Raw genomic sequence first — 23,284 nt, 5'->3', positions numbered from 1 at the left:
TGATGAAGGTTTGGTTATATGTTGATGATGGGATATGAGTGGTAGAGAGGTGAGTGGTGATCCAAATCCACGGGCATGCAGAGGCAGAGGCAGAGGCAGAGGCAGATATATAATGATAGATTGTTGTAATTGGGTTTTGCTTTTCGGGGAGGAATAAATTTCTCTTCTTTTATTAATTAAAAAAGTTAAAATTGGTGATTAGAAAATTGATTACATCAACGACAACCACATCATCTCCGATTCTCCTACAGGATTAAGAATTTTCCTTGAATTATTAACAACTCAATTCCACCTAATTAACAAACCCTCATATCCCTCAAAACCCACACATCCTCTCCCTCTCCCTCACATCAAATGGCTATGGCCACTATTGCTCGGCGAAGAGCCACCACTCTCTTCTCATCGTCCTCCAACCATCTCTCCACCCGCACGCGGATTCTCGCCAGGGGATTCGCTTCCGGATCCGATAACAACGACGTCGTCGTCATAGGCGGCGGTCCCGGTGGTTACGTCGCCGCCATCAAAGCCGCGCAGCTCGGCCTCAAGACTACGTGCATCGAGAAGCGCGGTACCCTCGGCGGCACCTGCCTCAACGTTGGTTGCATCCCTTCCAAGGTATCACCAAAACGTCTTTCCCCTATTTTTCTACATCTCCCATTCTTTTCTTTTATATTTTGATTTGGTTTTGAATTTGTGCTTTTCTTTTTATTAATTGATTTCCTATAACTATCCATGATTCTGACTTAATCATAATACATGCACTAGTATGAGCTGCTGTTTTGAGGATTTTTCATTACTTATTACTTAATTGGTCCCGGCATTATGTCTCGTCTAATTGAAATGCTTCTTCGAATCGAAATCGTTGTCAACGAAAATTTTCGTTTGGTGAATAGTAAGTGAAAGCTATATTTCCTTTTGGTGGTACCATAAAGGGCATTTTTAACTGCAGAATTTCATCTAGCTGATGTTCCATTTGAGATAGTGGAATTCAGCTGTGCTTATTATATAAGCTATTGAACATCATATATCTTTCGAGAAGCGTTGACCTTAAGATTCATAATTGGTTTGTTACCATTTTAGCATCTTGCAAAATTTGGTTACTCTTGGTTTGTTATAGGGTGGGAGTGTTGGCAGGCAGTTGAGCCAAGAAGGGAGACTTGAGGTACCATAAAACTTAAGTAAGGTTTTTGTGGCACTATAGCCACATTTTCATAGAACTGACACTGAAAGCTCTTCTCTACTTTGTTAGCTTGTCTCAGGTCATCTCCCTTGATAAACTTCTGGGTACTAGTTAGTGGCGTTCCATAGATTGTAACAAAAGATGGTTATGCATTTCCTCCATCAACAGAGGTTCTCAGTGTTCACTTATTTGATAGGATAAATATAACAATAAGTAAAAAGAACAAGCAAATTGCATTTCCTGGGTTTTCTCTTTAACTTTCTAAAGTTCATTAAATTTGTGGGACGGTTTGACTGCCACTCAACGTTACGTATAATGTATATCTGCAAACTTGAGAGGTCTGTAATATAATGGAGTTCTAACTAATGGCCTTGCTTCCTTGGATCTTTAACTTGTTGTCTTGCTTCAATATCTAATCCAATATTGTAATAAAGACCCCTAAATCTTATCTGAAATAGATGTAGTAGTAGGTGACCAATTTATCTATTTGTCAATCTAATTCGTCCATGTGAATGTTTTGAACAAATTCAAATAGTAATATATATTTCCTCCTTTCGATGGAGGGAGTTTATGACGTCATGTACTGTATTGTTTCGGTGGACTGTTACCAATTGTGAGCTTTCCTTGATCGGCGATGCGTTTGTCTGGTGAGATTTTTTGAACTTGTTTAATGGAATGGCACTCAGGATATCATGTTTTAATTTGTGCTCAATCTCTACATTCTTATCCATTTTGTCAGGCATTGCTTCATTCATCGCATATGTATCATGAAGCGAAGCATACATTTGCCAATCATGGTGTAAAGCTTGCGTCGGTTGAGGTTGATCTACCAGCCATGATGGGTCAAAAAGATAAAGCTGTGGGTAACTTGACTAAAGGTATTGAGGGTCTATTCAAGAAGAACAAAGTAAACTATGTCAAGGGGTATGGCAAGTTCCTTTCTCCTTCTGAAGTTTCAGTTGATACTTTGGAAGGAGGTAGCACAATTGTGAAAGGGAAGAATATCATTATTGCTACTGGATCTGATGTAAAAAGTCTGCCGGGTATAACCATTGATGAAGAAAGAATAGTGTCATCTACTGGGGCTTTAGCGTTGAAAGAGGTTCCAAAGAGACTAGTTGTTATAGGTGCTGGCTATATTGGTCTTGAGATGGGTTCTGTCTGGGGCAGGCTAGGGTCAGAAGTTACTGTTGTTGAGTTTGGCCCAGACATTGTTCCAACCATGGATGGGGAAGTCCGGAAACAATTTCAACGTTCCCTCGAGAAGCAGAAGATGAAATTCATTCTTAAAACTAAGGTTGTGTCTGTCGACACCACGGGGAATGGCGTGAAGCTGACCCTTGAACCAGCAGCTGGCGGTGACCAGACCAGTCTTGAGGCTGATGTTGTTCTTGTTTCTGCCGGTAGAGTTCCATTTACTGCTGGACTTGAATTGGATAAGATAGGAGTTCAAACTGACAAAGCTGGTCGGATCTTGGTAAATGAACGGTTTGCCACAAATGTACCCGGCGTATATGCCATTGGTGATGTTATTCCCGGACCAATGTTGGCTCACAAGGCTGAGGAGGATGGTGTTGCATGCGTTGAATATATTGCTGGCAAGGAAGGCCATGTGGACTATGATTTGGTTCCTGGGGTTGTTTACACACACCCTGAGGTGGCATCTGTAGGCAAAACTGAGGAGCAGGTGAAAACACTTGGAGTTGATTATCGTGTGGGTAAGTTCCCTTTCTTGGCAAACAGCAGGGCAAAGGCAATTGATGATGCTGAGGGGGTGGTGAAGATACTAGCTGAGAAGGAGACCGACAAGATTTTGGGTGTCCACATAATGGCACCAAATGCAGGAGAGCTCATCCATGAGGCTGTTTTGGCTCTGCAATATGGAGCATCAAGTGAGGACATTGCTCGCACATGCCATGCTCATCCAACTATGAGTGAGGCAGTGAAGGAGGCTGCCATGGCTACATATGACAAGCCCATTCACATTTAGGAAATACCTTATGTTATTTAATGAGTTGGGATTAGTTTTTGACCAAAACCTAGCATAGTTTTTGCATCAATTCCTGCCTTGCTCAAAATGATCGAGTGGTTGAACAAAGATCTCCCTTCTTTTCTTCCCATTCCATTTGGGAAAATATTGCTGTACTTGAATGAAATGCTCTTCTCATGATAATGTGAGTAATAAGAAATTAGGTTGATACCAAAACTCTTGGGTGGTTTTTGGTGTAGGTGGTTTTGAGTAGGCTATTCCTACATTAATCCTGGTAATAATAATAGGGTTAATTATACTGACCTTGATACTATAGGAATATACAAATTTTCCTTTCTCACCATTAAAATTACAAATTGCTTGTTTTGACTAGCAGGTATTAATCATATGTAACGGTAGGTGTTTAAATAGTCATTTTCCCCTTATATATATATATATGAAATTAGAAATGATTCAATAAAATTGAAAATAGAAGTGGATCAAAATATCCTCAAGTATTTTCTTTTTCAAATATTTATTTTTCCACCACGTTCCTCAATCCTCACCCCAACTTTCTCTTTCTTCCGCTGTTTCCCTAATTTTCTTCCCTATCCTAACCATCACCACTCTGTTACCAGTAATTCACGATCGCACCACCACTCTCCTCTCCAGTATCTATCACCATCCACCAAGACTCTTTGATGACAATTGATTGTAAGCGCCACCGCCGTTGCGGGGTCAAAGCTCCGATTGGGGCGTCTGCAATGAATTCTGATTTCTTTATGGTTGTAGGAAATACGGATTCGAGCAGAGGAGTTATTTGGGGAAGGGGCAGTGCTTGAGGGCGGGCTGTTGGTGAACGCAATGTGGCGCACTGGTGATCGGGGTTTGGTTGGGGGAAGACGGGAATAGTGCGTCAAGGAAAAAAAGGGTTGAGCAAGATGATAATCATTTTTCTAATTTTATTTCCGTCTTTATTTGTTTTTTTCTTTTCAATTAATTGTTTTGCTTAGTATGAAATTATTAAAAGTATTTTGTTTTATTTGCTTTACTTGAAAATAAAAAGGAGGAAAATGTTTTTCTTGAATAATTTAAAAAATACTTATGTGTTCAATATTTGTTACGTATAGAATAGAATTAAAATACATTAGAATTAGAGTTGTTTAAATTTTTACTTCACATAATAAAATTGGCTAAATTAGTGAAATTTGCCTCAATATCTTTAACATTTAAATAATATATAAGTTTTATTTTATTGCTTACTATAAAATAATTATAACTTCAACAAAATATGCAAAATAGATATTTTTCTTTTTACACAGACGGACATTTTTTTACAGGGGGTAGTATGCATTTTTCCTTTTTTTCATGAGATCATCTAAATAGAAGGGACAATTTGTAAGGTGAATATATTTGAAGAAGAAGTTTTATGTAATTTTCATAATAAGAGTGGGAAATTTGAATATTTTCATATTGGTAGGGAAGTCAGTATAATTAACTCTTAATAATCTATGAATTCAAGTTAGAGATATTCATTAACCATTATCTAGTTTTAATCTAATTCTAAGTTAATATGACTGATGATCTCACTCACTAAAACAATAACCCATTTTGTAACGCATAGAAAACAGATTCGAGCAATGAAATCGAAAACTAAAGATCCCCTTACAAGTCAAGTGTATATAATGAAAATTCTTGTCATTACACGAATCTGTTTATCTTCTTCCAATTTTCACTAAATTCATTCACAAACTGCACCAGATTGATTAAGAATTACTTGAAAAAATCCATGATTGTACTAGTTTCCTGATAATCTATCTGCAATATAAGTCCTCCATTACCCCCCAAACCACCTCTCCAGTTGCAGTAAAATGGGGAGAATGCTACTTTCTCTGTTATTTCCTCTCCTCTTTGTAATGTTAGGATGTCTGGCTAACGCAACACCAGACCCAACACCATCAGACTTGATCACAACAATTTGTTCACAAACAACTAATGTTCCTCTGTGTCATCTGATATTAAGTCCAGGTGGTCGTGTTGCCGGTGCAACTCTTAGAGACCTAGCCAAAATCTCTCTCAAACCAACATTACTAACTGCTACAGAAACTTTTAAGCTGATCATCATGCTATTTAAGGTTGAAAGGAAGCGAAAGACCAGACAGCGGTTTCGGTCATGCTTGAAGGACTATGTTGAGGCCATTAGAGGGGTCAGAGAGTGGGAGGCTTTGCTCAACTCTGGCAATTATAGCTCCCTGTACGCAAAGGCAGTGGCTATCGCCATTCGCCCTCTTCACTGTGATCAGAATTTTGCGCAACAACCAAGTGAGCCAGATCAACTTAGAGGAGCCAACCAGAAGTTTAAAGATATTTGCAGCATCATAACCGTTATTTCTGATCATTTAAACCAAAACAACTAATACTTATTTACATACCCAATGTATCACATGGTTCAGAAATGAAATAATTTTCCGCCTTCAATGTGATGAATCTTGCGTGGAATGCCTGGGGAAATAATTGTATATATATGTTTGCAAACTTCAGCTTATCAATTTTTGGTCAAACTTCATAATAGCTATTTGCCAATCTTTAAAACTCTTGGATACGCATTGACTGGCAAGCCAAACATAACAAAAGACGACCAAAGCTTCAGAGTAGATGAAATCAAGATGGAATTGCCCTTTGCTCTAATTAAGCCATTCATATTGTTCTTCTTCATACTTTGCAATATAACATTCCTGCGGGTCCGTGCAAAAACATCAAATGACTTGATCTCTGATGTCTGCAAAAGAACAACAACTCCGAAACTGTGCTTGCAGATTCTAAAATCAAATGGTAGAGCTCGTAAGGCCTCTTCTCCTCTTGAACTTGGGGAAGTCTCAATGGACTTGAGCAAATCCAGTGCTAAAGCAACGAAAAACATGATACTCTTCTCGTCTCTAAGAACAAGAGATAAGGGACTGAAAGAACGATACAAATCATGTGCTGTGAATTACGACAGTGCCTTATATTACATTAACATTGCAAACCAGTACTTTAAAGGTGGTGATTATGCAAGTGTAGGCAGATATACAGCAGCTGCACTAAATGAGCCAATTGCTTGTAGACACAACTTTGCAAGGGCTGAACCAACATGGCTCAGGGAAGGGAACGGCAAGTTGGAATGCCTTTGCAGTGTCGTTTTGGTTATTAGTGACCATCTATCTGGGAGACACTGCTCATTTCCTGCTGGCTAATATTTACCCAATGTTTGATGAGATTTAGGAAGAAAATGCAAATTGGATGGTCTTGAGCTTCCTTTATTATTTGTCGAAGATATGACTTGGAATAACGAATTGCTATGTTTACAGGTTTAAAACCTGATAAAATAAAAAGGTGAATTGCACTTATCAGATATCATAGAAACGGACTATATCATAAATTTGGCTTGACATGTCATGATGGCATCAATGGTTGATAGTTAGTGCAAAGTGGAAAAAGTTGTTTTATGGGAAAGAATCGTAAAGATTAAGCTATAGAGATTAGCCCCATTTTCCCAGATCATGACTTTAATACGCTTTTCTCTCCCACTATACCAAGACATCATGAAAATACTACATAAGATATGGCACTACAAGCACCAGGAGCAACTTTCAAAGTTACAGAAAGCAATATGAAAGTGTTCTTTGCTTCTACTTCTAAACAAAAGTTTGTACTTGTTTATTTTCTCATGTCTATAATCGGCAGCAAATGACCTTATCAATGATATCTGCCAGAAAATGAAAAATCCTTTGTGCTGAAAGATTCTGAAATTTGATCGTAGGGAGAAGTCGCTTTAGAAATGGCAGCGGCCTGCATGGACTCAACTGCCAGGATGCTCTGATCACTTGAAAGAACAAGAAATCATCAGCTAAGAGAGAAGTTTGAGAATCGTTGGGTATATTATGCATTTATCTATAATTACTTGGAAGAAGCAAAAGACAGCATCAGCAGCAGCGATGTCAATAGCAATTTCAGCGACCAGCTTTTGAAGCGAAGAAACTAAAACAAGAAAATGAAAAGTTGAAATGCCTCTGCCAAATAAAAATACTACTTCCATACCAGTTATGTGAAGTGCAGTATTCTGAAGCAATCAATGCTCATACTGAATGGGGGAACAGTGTCAAAATCTGGTGACAATAAAAAGTTGGCCTCCCTTGCCCTCAACAAACCTGCCTGCTTTTATCAAATATGTCAACAATGATAGGACGAGTCTTTTTGGCATCATTGTGGTTATGTCAAACAAAGTAGCAGCAGCATGAAAAATGTTGCACAGTACACCATTATATATGCACAACCAAGATACTAATGTTTGCTGTAATTACAATTTGTTGTGGCAATATCTTAAATATATGTTAATCAACAAGTGGTGTTAAGCTTGTAAATATACACAGTATTCATTCATTGCCGTTCTTAATATTTTATTCATGTACGAATATGAATATTACACTATCAAAATAATAAATTATATGACAATTACAATATAATTATCGTACGTATATCATACTTGCTCTGTAAATAATTTGGTTCGATCATACTTTGGTCCGCTCAAGAATTTTTCTAATTTATCTTGAATTTAGATATATGCACTTTTATTCCTATCTTTCAGAAAGCCCATCCCGTCAACTAATGCGCTATTCCATATAATTACTGGGCTTTGGCCCTTGTAATTATGGGCCAAAAAGTAAAGATAGGCCTTTTGGTCAAAAAACCCTACTACTGCCCCGGCGCTCCCAGGTTGCTTGCGCCTTACCCATCGTCTAGAGCCTTCATCATCCACCAAAGATCTCTACTCCACCGCTCCTATTCTCTATTACAACGTCTGAATCTAATCTAGCACACTCTTTTGTTCGATTGTGATTTTGTGTTAGTTTTACGGGCCATGTCGGAATTGGACCAGACGCTTCCTCGCCCGGGTCTGACACCGTTCCTCATTTCCCCCTTTGTTTTTTGTCATGATTTTAATGCGTCCTGGGTGCGGAATTTGACTTCGTTTGTTTTTTATTTTTCTGAATTTTTAGATATTGAGGAGGATATCAAGGCCTTGCAGCTTGATTCATCTGGTATATTGTTCTTTGATTTGCTTTTTCTCTTTGGTGGTTATTTCTATTATAAGTATGACCTATCTTTAGGACAACAAGTTCTTTGTTATTAGCATTTTCTGTTCATTTATTGTATTATGTACTATTATGTGTTCTTCTTTTGTTCCTGGAATATAGTATCGTGATACTCGATATTTTTGGGTTGTGGGTTTTTGTTGAATGATAGCTGAAGATGGTGTCACGGCTAATGCAGACGATGGGAAGCCTGACGTAGTTATCAATTCTGATGAAACGGATGTAGGTGGGTAGCATTAAATATGATGCGCTTAATAGTTTATAGGTTGAGGAAAATCTACTTTCCAGCATTTTTGTTTGGGAATTGTCTGCTAGGATGCTTGGTTGATTGCCTCCTTGTGTTAAAACTTGTTACTTCACTACAAATATGTTTTTCTTCTTAAGATACAACACTAATCTCACTTGGGTTGTGGTGTAATTTAATAATGGCTTCATGGACCGGGTGTCTAAACTCTTATGAACTAGGGCTGACCTTTTTTTTATGCTGTTGTTTATGCCTTGTGTGGAACTGCTCTCATGGATTACTTCAATGCATACCATATTAGCACTTTCCATGAATTACTTGAGTGCACACCAAAGTTCATATTACATTTTCCTCTTGAAAGTTGAGAAAGGAAACATCTAAACTTCCTAGCTTTACCTGAGTGATAGTGATGATGGTTGGCTTGATAATTAGGTTAATAGATTGGTGTCTAGTGTTTACAACACGTTGATCTAATCCAAAAAGGAACATTATGTAAGCTTGAGATTTTGAGAGACGATTAAGCTGCATTGAGATGGGGAACACATCGGTCAGGAGTAAAAAGATGTCTTTGGGTAACTTGAACGGAAGTTCTCTTATGCCTGCCATATAGCTTAGTGATTTAGTGCAATGTGAGTATTTTCACTCACAAGTAGCAAAGAGAATATTGAAGCATCAGTATGATAGGAGAATGAAAACTTTTTTTAACTTTAGTGCCTCCTTATGTGTAATATGGTGGCCTGTGCTTTAGAGTTTGCTAGTAGAGGGCCGCTAGATTTATTTTCTATGTTGTTTTGTTCATCTTCTTCATTTTACATTTTAAAGAAGATAGTTGTTGGAATGAAACTATATCTGACCTCAATCATCTGCACTATTTTGATGAAGAAATACTCAATAATGTGGCTCAACATATTTATGGCCTTTTATATTTCTATTACCTCTGGTAAACCAAATAATGGTTAATGTGTAATGCACTCACTTCATAAAGTTGATAATACTTAGTTATTAAGGAAATGAGAAAAGTTACGGCTGATAATGAAGCTATATTATGATATGTTTTAGAATTCAAGATGTGTATTTCATATCTTTATGCAGCATGACTGCATGAGGACTTATTTTGCAAGTATGTTGGTGCAAGGAATATGATGATAAACAAAATGAAGGAATTGCTTTAGATTTTGTATGGAAGTTTCTCTCTCATATCCTTGCTTTCTCCTTCATGCATGTATTCACCTTCATTTATAATTGATTGAATTAGGTAATACATTTTTGTCATATTAGTAAATTATTTATGCCAAGTGACATTGAAAAATATTACCTTGCTGATGACTTCAGGCTTGACGGATGTGGCACATCCTAACTCCAAACCAGTGCAAGACGAGCCAGAAGTTGTTGTAGAAGGTATGCCATTCCAAGGAGAACTTTATTGAACATACAAAGTCATCAACTTTTTTGTCCTTAACTGTATGTGGCTAGAAGATAATGATAAATTTCAATATTGTATTTCTGTTTTTTTTTTTAATTATTTATTTTTATTTTATTCTTAGGAATTGGGATTGTATTCCGTGAGTTGAGGGATGGCCTCAGATATTAAGAAATTACTGACCTTTCACATATATATATGTATATATTCCAGGTTGCTTATGGAATGTTTCTATCTCCTATAAGTTTGTGCTTATGGTTTTATGTTTTTATCTTGTTTGTTCAGTCAAAGAAAAGGAAGCCCCTCCTCCAGATGATCTTGAAGATGAGGTGGAGGATCAAAAGAAGCGACACTTGAATGTTGTATTTATTGGTCATGTTGGTAAGGGCATTTCCTTAATCCCTCAGTTTCTTTAGCCTCTCTGTCCAAAATTGAGTGCCCCTTTGATTCGTGTTAAATTTTATGGAAACTGGGATGTTTTTCTGTTATTAAATAATTTAAATTGGCAAGTCACATCATTTCTTTACATAAGATTACATTTGGAAAGTATAGTTTAGGAAAATAGGATGATATTTATGAACATTCAGAAAGGATACACAAGACCAGATGTGGTGGAGGGAGTCTCTATCTCAGTCTCTAATATTTCAGTTGGATATGATTGTGACTTTTGTGTTACTGGATTTTAGCACGCCTAGTTAGTTGTTACCTTAGACATGCTCTATCTTATAAATAGTGGATGCCTTTTTTTTTCATTTTTCATTGTTCCATAATCATAGCCTTTTTCTTACTTTCCCACTCTTAAAAGAGCATAATACAGTAAATGGGGAAAGTGGCATTATTAGAACTTCACTCTCTGAATCTTTCTGCTCATGCGCTCTGACTTCAGAGACTTTCAGTGTTTCTAACTTAAAGGATTGTTCTTTATATGGTGTGCAGATGCTGGGAAGTCGACAATTGGAGGGCAAACATTATTTCTCAGTGGTCAGGTTGATGAGCGAACCATCCAAAAGTATGAAAAAGAAGCTAAAGATAAAAGTAGAGAGAGTTGGTGAGTGCTTCTTTTCATGGTGTTATTAACCAGTGGTAAGGGTTCATGTGAGCTTGATATTAGAATTTCTGCTAGGCATTACTTGATTAAAAAGCATTGCTTAGTGACTTATGGCCATTGCATAACGGTGGGAATTTGTACCTTATAGACTATAGTTGAAATTGTATTTATCAATCATGAGTTCCATTTATCTTTTATAGTCCTTGTCGGAATTACTCTTATAATTGAAATCTATTATGATTAAAAGAGAGCTGTGCTTGGCTACATGCACTTTGGGCTATATGGTAAAGGTCACAGCGATTCTTTTGTAGCTGCTAGATTGATATCACTTATTCAATTACATGTACTTTGATATTCCAACTTTTTTCCATCTGTTACCAAGTTATGAAAATGTCCTCTTTTCTCTAGTTGGTTGGATGAGGTTTCAGATTTCACGTGTTGGAGAGGTATAGAACTCTTGGATTCAAACATGTCCCTAGTTTGCAGCCTACCCTGTTGTTCTAGTCCCTGCTTCCTTGCCTGATTAGTCTTTCTGTATCTACCTGATATTGTAGTTGAATTAATGTGATTTGTGATCTAGATTATGCAGGACAAAATATTTGAGCTCATTCTTTGCTGCTGTTTTCATCTCTGATGTTTGGATGTTGTCAATCTGTATTCGGTTTGATGTCATTAACTGTACTGAAATAAATTGCTTGATCAGCGCTAATAATACCGGCTTCCTACTTATGGTTTTCTTGAAAAACTAGGTATATGGCTTATATCATGGACACAAATGAAGAGGAGAGGGCTAAGGTACTTATCCGTTTGTAGTTGTTTGGTTAATGGTCTGTGTTTTTTTTTCTTCAAATGCCTTTCTTTGCAGGGTAAGTGTGTATGAATCATATTGCAGGGAAAAACAGTTGAAGTAGGAAGAGCGCACTTTGAAACAGAAACGACCAGATTTACTATATTGGATGCCCCGGTAACCACTGTTTATATATTTAATTTTTTCAGCTTCAGTATTCTTTTGACCTATTTCATTTTTATTATTATTATTTTTTAACATGTTTATTTGCATTCATCTTTTTGAATCAAAAGCTTAGTTTGTCCACACGATGAAGTCCTCGTTCCATTTTTTTCCCATTTCGTTTTTACTTTTCCAAAACTTATGGGCGGCTAGAACAGGGTCTGAGTTGACAGGGTTTTGGGGGAAAACTTTATTAGTAAAGTATAAGGCGATGTTTACATTTTATTGTTGATGTTGGGCTCTATCGGCCAGATGTTTGACTTGCCGTTCAAGTTCTATGTTTATGCTGCTGCACGTTTACTCTTCTTTTTTGAGTGTCTTTGTTCTTAGTTCACTTTGTGGTCTCTAACTTGGTGCTTTCTCTAGATTTGTACCCTGATTTGGGCCGACTTGATTCTTATGAATATTTGTGTTTGATTTTTGGTATGCTCGATGATACTCTTTGTCTTGAAGGCTGAAATCTGGTAGAGACTATAAAAGCATGAGTCTTGAAACTTGATCAGCTCTTGGATGTGATTTCTATAACTGATTTGATGTTAATATCTTTATCACGAATCATTCTGAAGTCCTACATCAGAATTTAAAATATCTGTGTTTGTTGGAGATGCTCATTGCATTAGTGATGAAATGAGATTAATTGAACCCAAGTGAAGGAAAGTGTAGCCTTGTTGATTTCTTATGGGTTAATAGGTATATAAAAGATGTCATATTTTATACTTTATATTATTTAAGAGCACTTAATATAATTGTTTGTTTTTTCTCGTGTATTTTTAAGAATCATACATAAAGTTATACTCCTTTATCTAACAATAACTTCCTTTTGTATTTTACATAAGTTGTTGCACTTCTTGTTTATATACATTAGTATTTCTTTTACATATTTTTTACCCAAGAAACTTGCAGAATAAATTATATACTCAAGCATAAACATCAATTATGTCAAAATAAGCTTGTAGCTGTATGCAAGCTTATTTTTTGTTAGTTATTCATATAGTAACTTCAAAATTTGAAAAACACCTTTGAGAATATTCCTTTTTTCCCGTACTATTTACTCGTTTAATCAAAAGATGATTAAAATTAAGTTTTTAAAGCTATACTCCGTTGAATTACATAATTATTGAACTTCCATTTTTGCCCTATTGTTTTGATGGATCCATGTAGAATGTGCTCATGTTATTTGTCAATAATTCCTTTAAGTTCAGGTAATCTGCATACTGCCTTCTTATGGATTACCATTGCTTGTTTTTGTGTCTTTGGGTTCTGCTTCTCCAGGGTCACAAAAGCTATGTACCTAACATGATCAGTGGGGCATCACAAGCAGATATAGGTGTACTTGTAAGTACTGCATCGATGTTTTGGAAGTTGAAAGTGAATTATGAATATGAAATTTCTGATTGTTTGTTGTCCCTATATCACAAATTTTATTCCCACCTTTCGACTTTGCTCCAGGTAATTTCTGCTCGGAAGGGAGAATTTGAAACAGGTTATGAGAGAGGTGGACAGACACGTGAACATGTGCAACTAGCTAAGACATTGGGAGTCTCTAAGCTTCTGGTTGTTGTGAACAAAATGGATGAGCCAACTGTTAAATGGTCAAAAGAAAGGTGCTTTCTAATGTGATTTTTTATGGGCATCTGTTTAATATGGATTTCATCTTCTCATTGTGTGGTACCCTTATAACAACTGCAGATTTGATGAGATTGAGTCGAAAATGGTATCATTTCTGAAGTCTTCAGGTTATAATGTGAAAAAAGGTAACGTCGTCTTTGAACAAATTATTGATATGTTCAATGTCATTTCTGTTTACTTTTGGATGCTTCTCACTTGGATTCATTCAGTTTATTTTACTTAATTGCTTGATTATGACGAATCATATGTCACTCTAGAGGCACTTAGGCAGAAATATATGTTTGTCTCTTTCTCCCAAAAAGCATATTCACAAAACAATTATGAACTTTTAGGAAATAAATTCTTTCTCGCGCTAGTTTGCTCTTGCTTAACACTAAGGTACACTTTTTATTTGTATTCTTCAGATCCTCATCCTCCTTTGTCTGAATGGAAGCAGGAAAAAGTTACTTTCTGTAAAAAGTACGTAGAAATGTTAAATCCTAAATGGACATTTTTTCAGTAGAATACGGGACAATTTTGTATTTTTGTTATGCCTATGTGAACTTTTCCATAAGAAGCAGGTATGTGCATATTCGGGCGTTAAAGGTACTGTCTAATATGATCAGACCCTTAGACACTGATGCGAATTTCTTGTTTTCTTAAATGAAACTTGTGTAATAAAGAATCATCTTTATTTTCCTTTTACGTTTCATGATGGGGTCTAAAGAAAGTTCTGGTTCTGTTATGTGTTTGCTGGTCACTTCTTGTCCTTAAGTTTTTCTTTTTCCCTTTTTTGGCTTGCCGTGCGGGCATTATATCTTTTCAGATGTTCAGTTTCTTCCGATATCTGGTCTTCTGGGGACAAATATGAAAACCAGAGTGGAGAAAAGTGTATGCCCATGGTGGAATGGTCCATGCCTTTTTGAAGCGCTTGATGCTATTGAAGTTCCACTGCGTGATCCAAAGGGTCCATTCAGGTAGAGATCTTTATTTATTCTGGTTTTGGCTTCTTTTATCTTGGTCTCACCGGACAATTGCGTATACCATATATTCTAAAAACTCTTTGTGACCTTTGCTGTCATGTATGACGGACCTTTGGACAGCAGGTCTATTTTCATCCTGGTTATTGTTGTATCAACTCATAGCCTGTTTGGTGGTTGCTTATTCTGTTCTGGTTGCCTATGAAAAATGCAGTTTGCTATGTAGCAATTGTTTCGTCATTCTGTGGATGCAACACTGTTATTTATATCATCTTTTATCTCATTCATTATGATATGTAAAGTTGTAACCCTTTTCCTTGTTATCTTCAGTGCTGTATTTTTAAGACATTACTGGAACCTGTCAACTTTTGCTGTTTACGGAACATTTAGTTAGTCTCTCTGGATAGTAGAACCCTTATCTTTACTTTGTCAGTAAACTTGAGATTCTTTCCCCTCTTTCTTGATTTACTTGGAAGTTTGATCAAGCCTAATTTATCTACTTGTTTCTGTAGAATGCCTATTATTGACAAGTTTAAAGACATGGGAACTGTTGTCATGGGAAAAATAGAATCTGGGAGTGTTCGTGAAGGTGATAGTTTGCTCGTCATGCCAAATAAGGTGCTCTTTTGGTCCTTGTCAAGTCTAATTTACTATTTTCTAATATGGCAGAGGGTAAATGCCACTTATGGTCCTTAAATTTGAGCTTTACATCACATCAGGTCCTTTCTAATTGAAATTTAAGGTTAAAAAGTTAACAGGTACAAGTTATGAAATCTAGTATTGTAATTGGCAGGTAAGTTCATAAAATTTTATACAAGCAAATACACAAAACAATGTTATGAAACTTTTTAACAGACTGCTAATACCTTGTATTTATTACAGTAATTAATTTTAAAAAGATATTGTTTGGATAGTGTAAACATTTTTGCAACTGGAGAATTGTTCTGATGAGTTTTTCCGTTAATAGCTTATTTCAATGGAATTTATACAAATAAATATATGTAAAAAATTCTAGAGATCTTTTGAAAATGAACAGTTCAAATTGATCTACAGTTGAAGTCCTTAGATAAAATTGAGACATTAAATTAGTTAAAGATACTCTGGAAGGTGATTTTACAGTTTGGGTCAAGGTTGTAGTTAAACTCAGCTTTCAGAGTATTTTGACTAATTTACTGAATTAACTTTTCTCTTATAAATTGGTGTGATTTACTATATGTTCCTATTGATTCTTAAAAATTTTCAGAATTTTTAATGTATATTTAATGTTCTAAAATGTTTCAAAGTAATCTGATAAGCCGCAGAGTGAATCTTGATAGGGCTTTGATTATGGGAGCTTTTTCATTATTTAAAACATCTTTTTTATGTATCAAATTTTATTTTAATAAATTTATGATGTTTGAAGTTTCCTACAATTCTTTTTTTCATAATTTTATCATAAGTACTTAATTCTATAAAACTTCATGACCTTGATGTCCGACTAAAATATTGTATCTGATATTTTCTTAATGATGTATTGATAGTTTTGCCAGTAGATTTTCATGATAATTTGACTTGAAGGGACAAAGTGAAACATAATTTGAAATTGACGTACTGTAAATCACGGAACATTAAAGACTTAAATGGTATAATACTTAAACCGTTAGTGGCATTTTGCTGTATGTCAGGTTTATGATTTTCTATTTAAGCAGGTTAATTTATTTTTCTGATAGTTTGTAAAAGGACATTGACATAAATATTACATTCTGCTAATATTCAGGTACCTGTGAAGGTCCTTGGCATCTACTGTGATGAAGACAAAGTAAGGCGTGCAGGACCTGGTGAAAACTTGCGAGTAAGGGTGTCTGGGATTGAGGAGGAGGATATCATAGCTGGTTTTGTTATGTGTAGTGTTGGTAGGTATTTTGGGAGGAGCTCCTTCGTTCTCTCCTTCTATCTATCCTTTAAAGAAAGTACTAGGGCCTGTGAAGGTTTCTTTGTTGTTCTTATGCTGCATTCCTATGTTTGGTTTGTGCGGATTTGTTAATGTACTGGCACTTGCAATGACTTACTGTCACTGAAAAGACCATGAAACCTTTTTAATCAAAACTTTAATTTCTTTAAAGGTTCCGAGCTTTGAAATTTAAATTATCTGACCTACTATATGCGATTTAATTTGAATTATAAGAAAAGGTTGGTGATGAATTTTCAGGGTATGTTAGAACTTGTTGCTTTGGCATGCTTTCAGTGCTTGAATTCAGTCTTTTTTCATAAATCTATTGAATAAAGAATAATGTGTTGCATTGAAGAGGTGAGGAACTTTCGAAGTTTGGTTTTCCCTAATGGTGATTAGTGTCATTTAAGAGATACCAAGTTTTTAACTGCACAGCCTTCCAAAAGCATCTGTAGCTGAATTATATAATTGTTAGCTTGTTTCTACATTTCAGGTTTTGATACTCTTTTTTCATGACCTAAAATGTTATTTTATGTGCAGCAAAACCAATACATGCTGTTTCTGAGTTTGTTGCCCGCTTACAGATTCTGGACACAATTGATAATGTATGTTTTTTATTCTGATGAATTTCTGTTTGTTCATTCCTTGTTTTTGGCTACTCATTTGGGAAAAATGTTAATCCAGTCTGTTACCTTTTCAGGCAATCTTTTGTGCTGGTTACAAGGCTGTTCTACACATCCATGCAGTAGTGGAGGAATGTGAAATTGTTGAACTGATGCTGCAGATTGATCCAAAAACCAAAAAAACTATGAAAAAGAAACCTCTCTTTGTTAAGAAAGGTGCTGTTGTTGTATGCCGTGTTCAGGTCAGTTAAATACACATTTTTGTGTCTATGATTACAATTACTTTCACTTTTTTCTGTAAATCGCTCTACTGTAGTTGATCTTGTCAGTCTTGCAGTGATATGGATGACTCATTGAAAACCATACAATTTGAATAATTCTATGCAATTGCTCTAGCTAATTATAGTGTTAATCTGATGGCATGTTCATGACGTTAGTTCTGCTGATATATTATGCTTCACAGGTAAATAACTTGATATGCGTTGAGAAGTTCTCTGATTTTGCACAGCTTGGACGATTCACTCTTCGTACTGAAGGTTAGAATAACATTTACATTATTAATCATACTTAGTAGCTTGTGCTTTTCTCAGCCTTCTAAATTAGATGCCCATGATTTTCGTTTTTGCCAGGGAAAACTGTTGCTGTGGGAATGGTGACTGATCTCCCTACTGCAAGTGAATAGTTTGTAACAGTTTGTCCATGAGATGTGAGTTTCTTGACTTGGATTCCACGTGAAATTTTACCGTCTCCTCTGATTTTGTGATTATTGATTCAGTGCATTGGACTGAGTTATGATATTTCCTTTTTGTTAGAAGCTTGAACACTTCCACTTCTTTCAATAATCAAGGTATTGCACTATTGTCAATACCTACTAGGCATTAGGTATATCAATTGTTTTCTAGTGATACTAAGTACTGCTATTGCCACTTGTATGCTGTTAAGGGTTTTGGACTTTGTATCTCAAGATAGACAGGCGAGAATGGCTGTGTATTGCCACTTGTATGCTGTTAAGGGTTTTGGACTTTGTATCTCAAGATAGACAGGCGAGAATGGCTGTGTTGCCTAACTCATGTGCTTCCTCTATGTTATCAGATTTGTGTAACTGCTTATATAATTTGAGAGGATTGTAAAGATTTTTGTTGTGTTCTAACTTACGTCCTCTCTCTCTCCTCTGTCTTTTGTGAGGATGTAAGCACCGTCCTGCGATTGCATTAGATTTCGGTTCCCTGTCAATCCTACAAACTCATGATCAGGATAAATAATGTTCAAAAGGCCTTGAATTTATTTGTGACCTTTGAGGAGCCAAATGGGGTGAAATCTCATGTATCTCTGACGAATGTGGAACATTGTATTTAAGTTTTTGTTGGACGCTTGATCATGCTGCCCCTCTAAATAGTGTTTTCTCTAGCACACCAATGTGACTTGTGTGCTTGAGACATTAAAGAGCATATGGTATGTCCTACTGGACTGTTCCGTTGTTTGATGCAATGCTGACATATACTTTGCTGTTGCAGGTAAGGTGGGCAACTCATTCCAACGTTCTACCTCAGCAATCAAAATGAAAGCATGAGCTACTTTTATTGGAATGGCAGGTTGATCAGTATACAGAGTCGTGATTGTCATCATGTTGCCCTTACGGAGTAGTTTGCCATTATTTGTAGCTTTCTATATGAAGCTTTGTTGAGATTTTCCCAAGTCTTGTCAAATATAATGCGGGTTGTCCTAAACTGAGGTGTATATGATTGAGAGGTGGTTATACCTGGTCGATATGCCTGCACAATTTATTTGTGTTGGTAGGTGGTTGTTTTAGCAGAACAACAATATACAGTTGACGGATAGAAAAATGTGTTAACCTGGTAATTGTACTTGGCACAGAGTTGTTCCACCATTTTCTGTTTAATGGAAAGAAATCACTCAGACGCATGTTGGTGGAAGCTTTATTCACTGGTAAAGACTATGTTGGGCATGTTGTGTTGGTAAAGCAACTAGTTTCGAGAGAAATATTTGAGGACAATTAGAAATAGTATTTAGAAATACGAATGAGGAGGTTGTACAGAAAGGACATAAATTTCAAAGGCCATTGATAAAATCAACAACCACTGCAAAAATAAGGGGAAGTTTTGAAGTTCTAAAATTGGGATCTCTCTTGGGCTATGGGGGGGCTATAATGTAATGTAATGTTAATATGGCTATCAAATTCAATTACAAATCAAAAGTATGGCCCCGGCCCATGAGAGCCCACTAACTGAATTTGAAACCCAATAGCTGCCGTACTGAACCTTCCCCTTCCCCTGCTCTCTGTTTCTGTCTTGTATCTTCGCATCTAACCCAGACTACTATTTGTTTAGCCAGACCCACACTTCTAGCATACTACTATTTGTTTAGCCAGACCCACACTTCACCACTGTGTGTGTGTGTGGAGTTTCTGATAATACGAGGAAGAATAGAAGATGGCATCGTTTGCACAGCAATTTCGTGGGCTGAAGTGCCCACCATTGAATGACAATAAATTTTCTACCTCGAAGAAGAATCAAAATCATTATCCGCCGTCGCTGCCAAAAAAGACAAGTGTAATATCAGCAGCTGCGGTTGCTATAGCAAATGCACAAACAAGAGAGAGAATGAGGCTTAAGGAGATGTTTGAGGAGGCTTATGAAAGGTGCCGCACAGACCCTATGGAGGGCGTGGCCTTCACCGTTGAAGACTTTTATGCTGCTCTCGATAAATATGACTTCAACTCTGAACTTGGTACCAAGGTGAGCCAGGATGAACCTATTTAGTTATGTGGAGTGTCTTGTTCCAGTGTGTTCGTTTGCACTTTCTAGTTGGAATTTTGTGTTTACAAGTATTATCTTCGCAGCCAAATTTGTGGGGTAACTCAGCAAAATGTCGATACTGGTAGTCTTAAGAGGGCCGAGGTATGGGGTGAATTATGTGGGCGAGCAATAGAAAGGTTTTGTCTCCTGTAAAGGGGATAGTCTAAATTCTCATGTTTTTGGGATTTCTTTCAGTATTCTTTCTGTTTGTGTTTTTGCTTGGGATTTTGGTATATTACGATCGGTTGATTATTATATTGTGAAATGATGAATTGTTTCTCCGGGTTTGATTTCTTTGTTCAGGAATGGCATATCTAGTGGAGTGTTTTGGCTGATGAGGTCGGTTACAGAGTCTTTTAGTGCAATTTGGCAGAATCAGGAATATGGTTAAATTGAGAAACAGGAACTACTAGAAGAAGGGCTTCTTCCATTTCAACAGACACAAAATATTGCAGTAGAACAACCTTAAGAATTTGTTCAAAGATGGAGGACCATTTCTTCAGTTTGTATGTGGAACTAAACACCAAAAGGATTTACTGTGGAGATGGAAAATTTCCTTTTGCGTTTCTTTTTCTTAGCATGGAAGTCACTGCTTACTCATTATTAGATGGAACTATATGTTTCAATGTGTTTGGTTTAACAATAAGATATTCATTTTTGGTGTCCGTGAAGTAGTTCTCCTTGGTCATGATAAGAGAAAGGAAGGTACTATCATTACATGATTTCTCTTCATTTTTCCTTTGTAGGTCAAAGGAACAGTTTTCTATACAGATGCAAATGGAGCACTAGTTGACATAAATGCAAAATCATCGGCATACTTGTCTCTAAGAGAGGCATCCATCCACAGTATCAAACATGTGGAAGAGGCTGGTATAGTTCCTGGTTTACGTGAAGAATTTGTAATTGTTGGGGAGAACGAAGCTGATGATAGTTTGAATGTGAGCCTGCGCTCAATCCAATATGACCTTGCCTGGGAACGGTGTAGACAACTTCAAGCTGAAGATGTTGTTGTCAAGGGTAAGGTAGGATTTGGTCAAACTAGATCTATTATTTGCCTAGTGTTCTAGTTGGGGCATAAATCATAACTTATTTACCTCCATTTCCATATAATCCCTATTTGCAAGTGTGTTTTCTAGGATAGCCTTCCTCCTTAGCAGCATGTAAGTGTATTGTCTGAGTTCAAATTTAAAGGTTCTTGTATTAAAATGTGATTTTTGACTTGAAAGTTTCTTTGTCAATACACAGATAGTTGGAGCAAACAAAGGTGGAGTGGTGGCAATGGTAGAGGGCCTTCGTGGTTTTGTACCATTTTCACAAATCTCGATGGTTGGTTCTGTGTCTTTGCATGCTCATGAGTCTTCCTCTGATGCTAAATTATTCTAATGTTTAGGTGATGGTTCTAGATTACTACATGAATTTATGGATTCAGTGTGATACATGTGCTGGTACCATAGAGTTGCTTTAGAGCTTGGGTTTTTGACCCCTTCTGATGGCTTTTATTTTACCTCTCTGTATTCACTAGAGCGAGTGTTTGTCTCACAATTATTTTCTGTTCAAGTTATAGTTAATTAGAAGGCTATCAAGAGGTCTAGTGAATTTGTTTCAGAAATCAACTGCAGAGGAGCTTCTGGAAAAAGAACTTCCTCTTAAATTTGTGGAGGTTGATGAGGAACAATCCAGACTAGTTCTCAGTAATCGCAAGGCCATGGCTGACAGTCAGGCACAGCTTGGAATCGGTTCTGTTGTAATTGGAACTGTTCAGAGCTTGAAACCATATGGTGCCTTTATTGACATTGGTGGAATTAATGGCCTTTTGCATGTCAGCCAGATCAGCCACGATCGTGTCTCAGATATTGCCACAGTTCTTCAGCCTGGTGATACTTTAAAGGTGCATTTCCTCACAGTTATCTACTTGTGCTCAATCATAGAGAATTTGTACTCATCTCTGCCAAATCTTGCTTTAGGTTATGATTCTAAGCCATGATCGTGAGAGAGGCCGAGTGAGCCTCTCTACTAAGAAGTTAGAGCCCACTCCTGGTGACATGATTCGGAATCCCAAGCTAGTTTTTGAAAAGGTAAGACATGGATGCATCTCAAAATCCTATTGCCTTGCTCATATTTTGTTTGAAGCTCCATTAAACCTGGTTTTGGTTGTGCCTATCAAAATAAAATAGATATTCAATATGGATTGTGATGCTGCCAGACCTTATGAATGAGTATTTTGAAATGTCACCTGATTTGTTACCCTTCTTTGTGTGCTTGTTGATCGCCCCTGTGTGTCACTAGTGTGCATATGACATTTATGTATTTTCTTCTGACAGGCAGAAGAGATGGCTCAGACTTTCAGGCAAAGAATAGCTCAAGCAGAAGCCATGGCTCGTGCTGATATTCTAAGATTCCAACCTGAGGTAATTCTTCATATTTGAGGTTCTGCATTTTGATTAGTTTGAACAAAATGTTTTGCTATATTCATACCCTTCCCCCCTCTAATAATAAGCCTAAAGGGTCTGTCTCTATGCATTAGAAACGAAAAGTTATCACAAGACAGGCATTTGTAACTTGCTTTTAAAGGACTTCTGTAAAATAAGAAACAGACAAAGGTCATACTGCTCAGGAAGTGAGCACCATGTACTATAACACTGAGGGATGAGTTCAGCATAAGCCGTGGTCTAGCTTCACAATGTCGACAGACTGCCTGCATCGATCAGTTTTTTGAGACATCGAATTCCAGCAATACTCATGAAGAATTATTTTTTCCAGATTCACTTTTATTGGAATAGATTAGATTGGTTTCATAGTCCTAAGGAATTATTTGTTTAGTTAATTCATTGCTGGAACTGATATTTCTCCCTCCTGTCTCCTCCTTCCAGAGTGGATTGACACTGAGCTCAGAAGGGATCCTAGGACCCCTGACTTCTGACCTGCCGGCAGACGGTCTGGATTTAAGTGATATCCCACCAGCTGAAGATTGAAGAAGCTGCATATTCTCTACTTTTGTATCCCAGCGGTTTGGCAGAGTGTTTTGGACCTTTCAGCTGTGTAGGACTTATCCTTGTTTTTTCGAGATGGATCTCTGAGTTCTGCATTGTTCATCTCAATGTCTATATCTGGCGCTTTTCTTTTCTTTTACAGCACCGTGGGAATGTTTTTGCCAATCCTAGAAGACCAAAGAGAGAGAAGATAACTGCCCGAGCTTGGTATATCAAATACGTTGTTATCACATCTCAGCAGTTTGTTTACATCTTCGTTTTACTTAACTGAACACTTGTCATCTTTTCCTTAAATATTGAACCACTTTGCAATATATAGACAAAGCTTGAACCAA

The 23,284-nt window shown here is 36.8% G+C and overlaps 3 protein-coding genes across 8 annotated transcripts; all 3 read left to right on the top strand.

The window, feature by feature from the left end:
- The first annotated feature begins 124 nt into the window (after positions 1 to 124).
- Positions 125 to 3,386, top strand: LOC105178852 (dihydrolipoyl dehydrogenase, mitochondrial). 2 transcript variants are annotated; one of them, XM_088885733.1, is made up of 3 exons: positions 475 to 615; positions 1,118 to 1,827; positions 1,920 to 3,386. In XM_088885733.1, the coding sequence occupies exon 3, from the start codon at positions 1,941 to 1,943 to the stop codon at positions 3,168 to 3,170; it is 1,230 nt and encodes a 409-aa protein (XP_088741859.1). In that variant the 5' UTR covers positions 475 to 615; positions 1,118 to 1,827; positions 1,920 to 1,940; the 3' UTR covers positions 3,171 to 3,386. The 2 variants fall into 2 exon arrangements, with proteins under 2 accessions (XP_011100710.1, XP_088741859.1); XM_011102408.3 differs by lacking the exon at positions 1,118 to 1,827 and having other exon boundaries at positions 125 to 615.
- Positions 3,387 to 7,855: 4,469 nt separating this feature from the next.
- On the top strand, positions 7,856 to 19,066 carry LOC105178853 (Translation elongation factor EF1A/initiation factor IF2gamma family protein). Of its 2 annotated transcripts, XM_088885730.1 has the most exons (19): positions 7,858 to 8,080; positions 8,186 to 8,227; positions 8,433 to 8,507; positions 9,858 to 9,923; positions 10,231 to 10,326; positions 10,882 to 10,993; positions 11,743 to 11,788; positions 11,886 to 11,957; positions 13,275 to 13,337; positions 13,452 to 13,606; positions 13,692 to 13,756; positions 14,437 to 14,587; positions 15,103 to 15,208; positions 16,347 to 16,482; positions 17,061 to 17,125; positions 17,221 to 17,385; positions 17,607 to 17,679; positions 17,773 to 17,849; positions 18,658 to 19,066. In XM_088885730.1, the coding sequence occupies exons 1-18, from the start codon at positions 8,047 to 8,049 to the stop codon at positions 17,823 to 17,825; spliced, it is 1,575 nt and encodes a 524-aa protein (XP_088741856.1). In that variant the 5' UTR covers positions 7,858 to 8,046; the 3' UTR covers positions 17,826 to 17,849; positions 18,658 to 19,066. The 2 variants fall into 2 exon arrangements, with proteins under 2 accessions (XP_088741857.1, XP_088741856.1); XM_088885731.1 differs by lacking the exon at positions 8,433 to 8,507 and having other exon boundaries at positions 7,856 to 8,080.
- Positions 19,067 to 19,419: 353 nt separating this feature from the next.
- On the top strand, positions 19,420 to 23,181 carry LOC105178854 (small ribosomal subunit protein bS1c). 4 transcript variants are annotated; one of them, XR_849185.3, is made up of 8 exons: positions 19,420 to 19,899; positions 20,706 to 20,981; positions 21,205 to 21,285; positions 21,524 to 21,847; positions 21,924 to 22,034; positions 22,281 to 22,367; positions 22,830 to 22,998; positions 23,092 to 23,181. XR_849185.3 is itself a non-coding variant. In XM_011102411.3 (7 exons), exons 1-7 carry the CDS (start codon positions 19,594 to 19,596, stop codon positions 22,929 to 22,931), a joined length of 1,287 nt encoding a protein of 428 aa, XP_011100713.1. In that variant the 5' UTR covers positions 19,420 to 19,593; the 3' UTR covers positions 22,932 to 23,181. The 4 variants fall into 4 exon arrangements, 3 of the variants coding, with proteins under 3 accessions (XP_011100713.1, XP_011100715.1, XP_011100714.1); XM_011102411.3 differs by having other exon boundaries at positions 22,830 to 23,181; XM_011102412.3 differs by having other exon boundaries at positions 19,426 to 19,899; positions 21,566 to 21,847; positions 22,830 to 23,181.
- Positions 23,182 to 23,284: the final 103 nt, after the last annotated feature.

This window comes from Sesamum indicum, linkage group LG10, assembly GCF_026168435.1.
Source record: "Sesamum indicum cultivar Baizhima isolate 11 linkage group LG10, ASM2616843v1, whole genome shotgun sequence".
NCBI classification, from domain to species: Eukaryota; Viridiplantae; Streptophyta; class Magnoliopsida; order Lamiales; family Pedaliaceae; genus Sesamum; species Sesamum indicum.
The sequence above is the reverse complement of the archived record's forward strand: the minus strand, read 5'-3'. Positions and strand labels throughout refer to the sequence as shown.

Excerpts from the sequence above, each read along its gene's own strand:
- LOC105178852 (XM_011102408.3), top strand. The coding sequence starts at position 355 with ATGGCTATGGCCACTATTGCTCGGCGAAGAGCCACCACTCTCTTCTCA. Across the intron at positions 616-1,919 it reads TTGGTTGCATCCCTTCCAAG|GCATTGCTTCATTCATCGCA; the intron begins GTATCACCAAAA and ends CCATTTTGTCAG.
- LOC105178853 (XM_088885730.1), top strand. The coding sequence starts at position 8,047 with ATGTCGGAATTGGACCAGACGCTTCCTCGCCCGG. Across the intron at positions 8,228-8,432 it reads CTTGCAGCTTGATTCATCTG|CTGAAGATGGTGTCACGGCT; the intron begins GTATATTGTTCT and ends GTTGAATGATAG. Across the intron at positions 17,126-17,220 it reads TTCTGGACACAATTGATAAT|GCAATCTTTTGTGCTGGTTA; the intron begins GTATGTTTTTTA and ends TTACCTTTTCAG.
- LOC105178854 (XM_011102411.3), top strand. The coding sequence starts at position 19,594 with ATGGCATCGTTTGCACAGCAATTTCGTGGGCTGAAGTGCCCACCATTG. Across the intron at positions 21,286-21,523 it reads CATTTTCACAAATCTCGATG|TTAATTAGAAGGCTATCAAG; the intron begins GTTGGTTCTGTG and ends TTCAAGTTATAG. Across the intron at positions 22,368-22,829 it reads TTCTAAGATTCCAACCTGAG|AGTGGATTGACACTGAGCTC; the intron begins GTAATTCTTCAT and ends TCCTCCTTCCAG.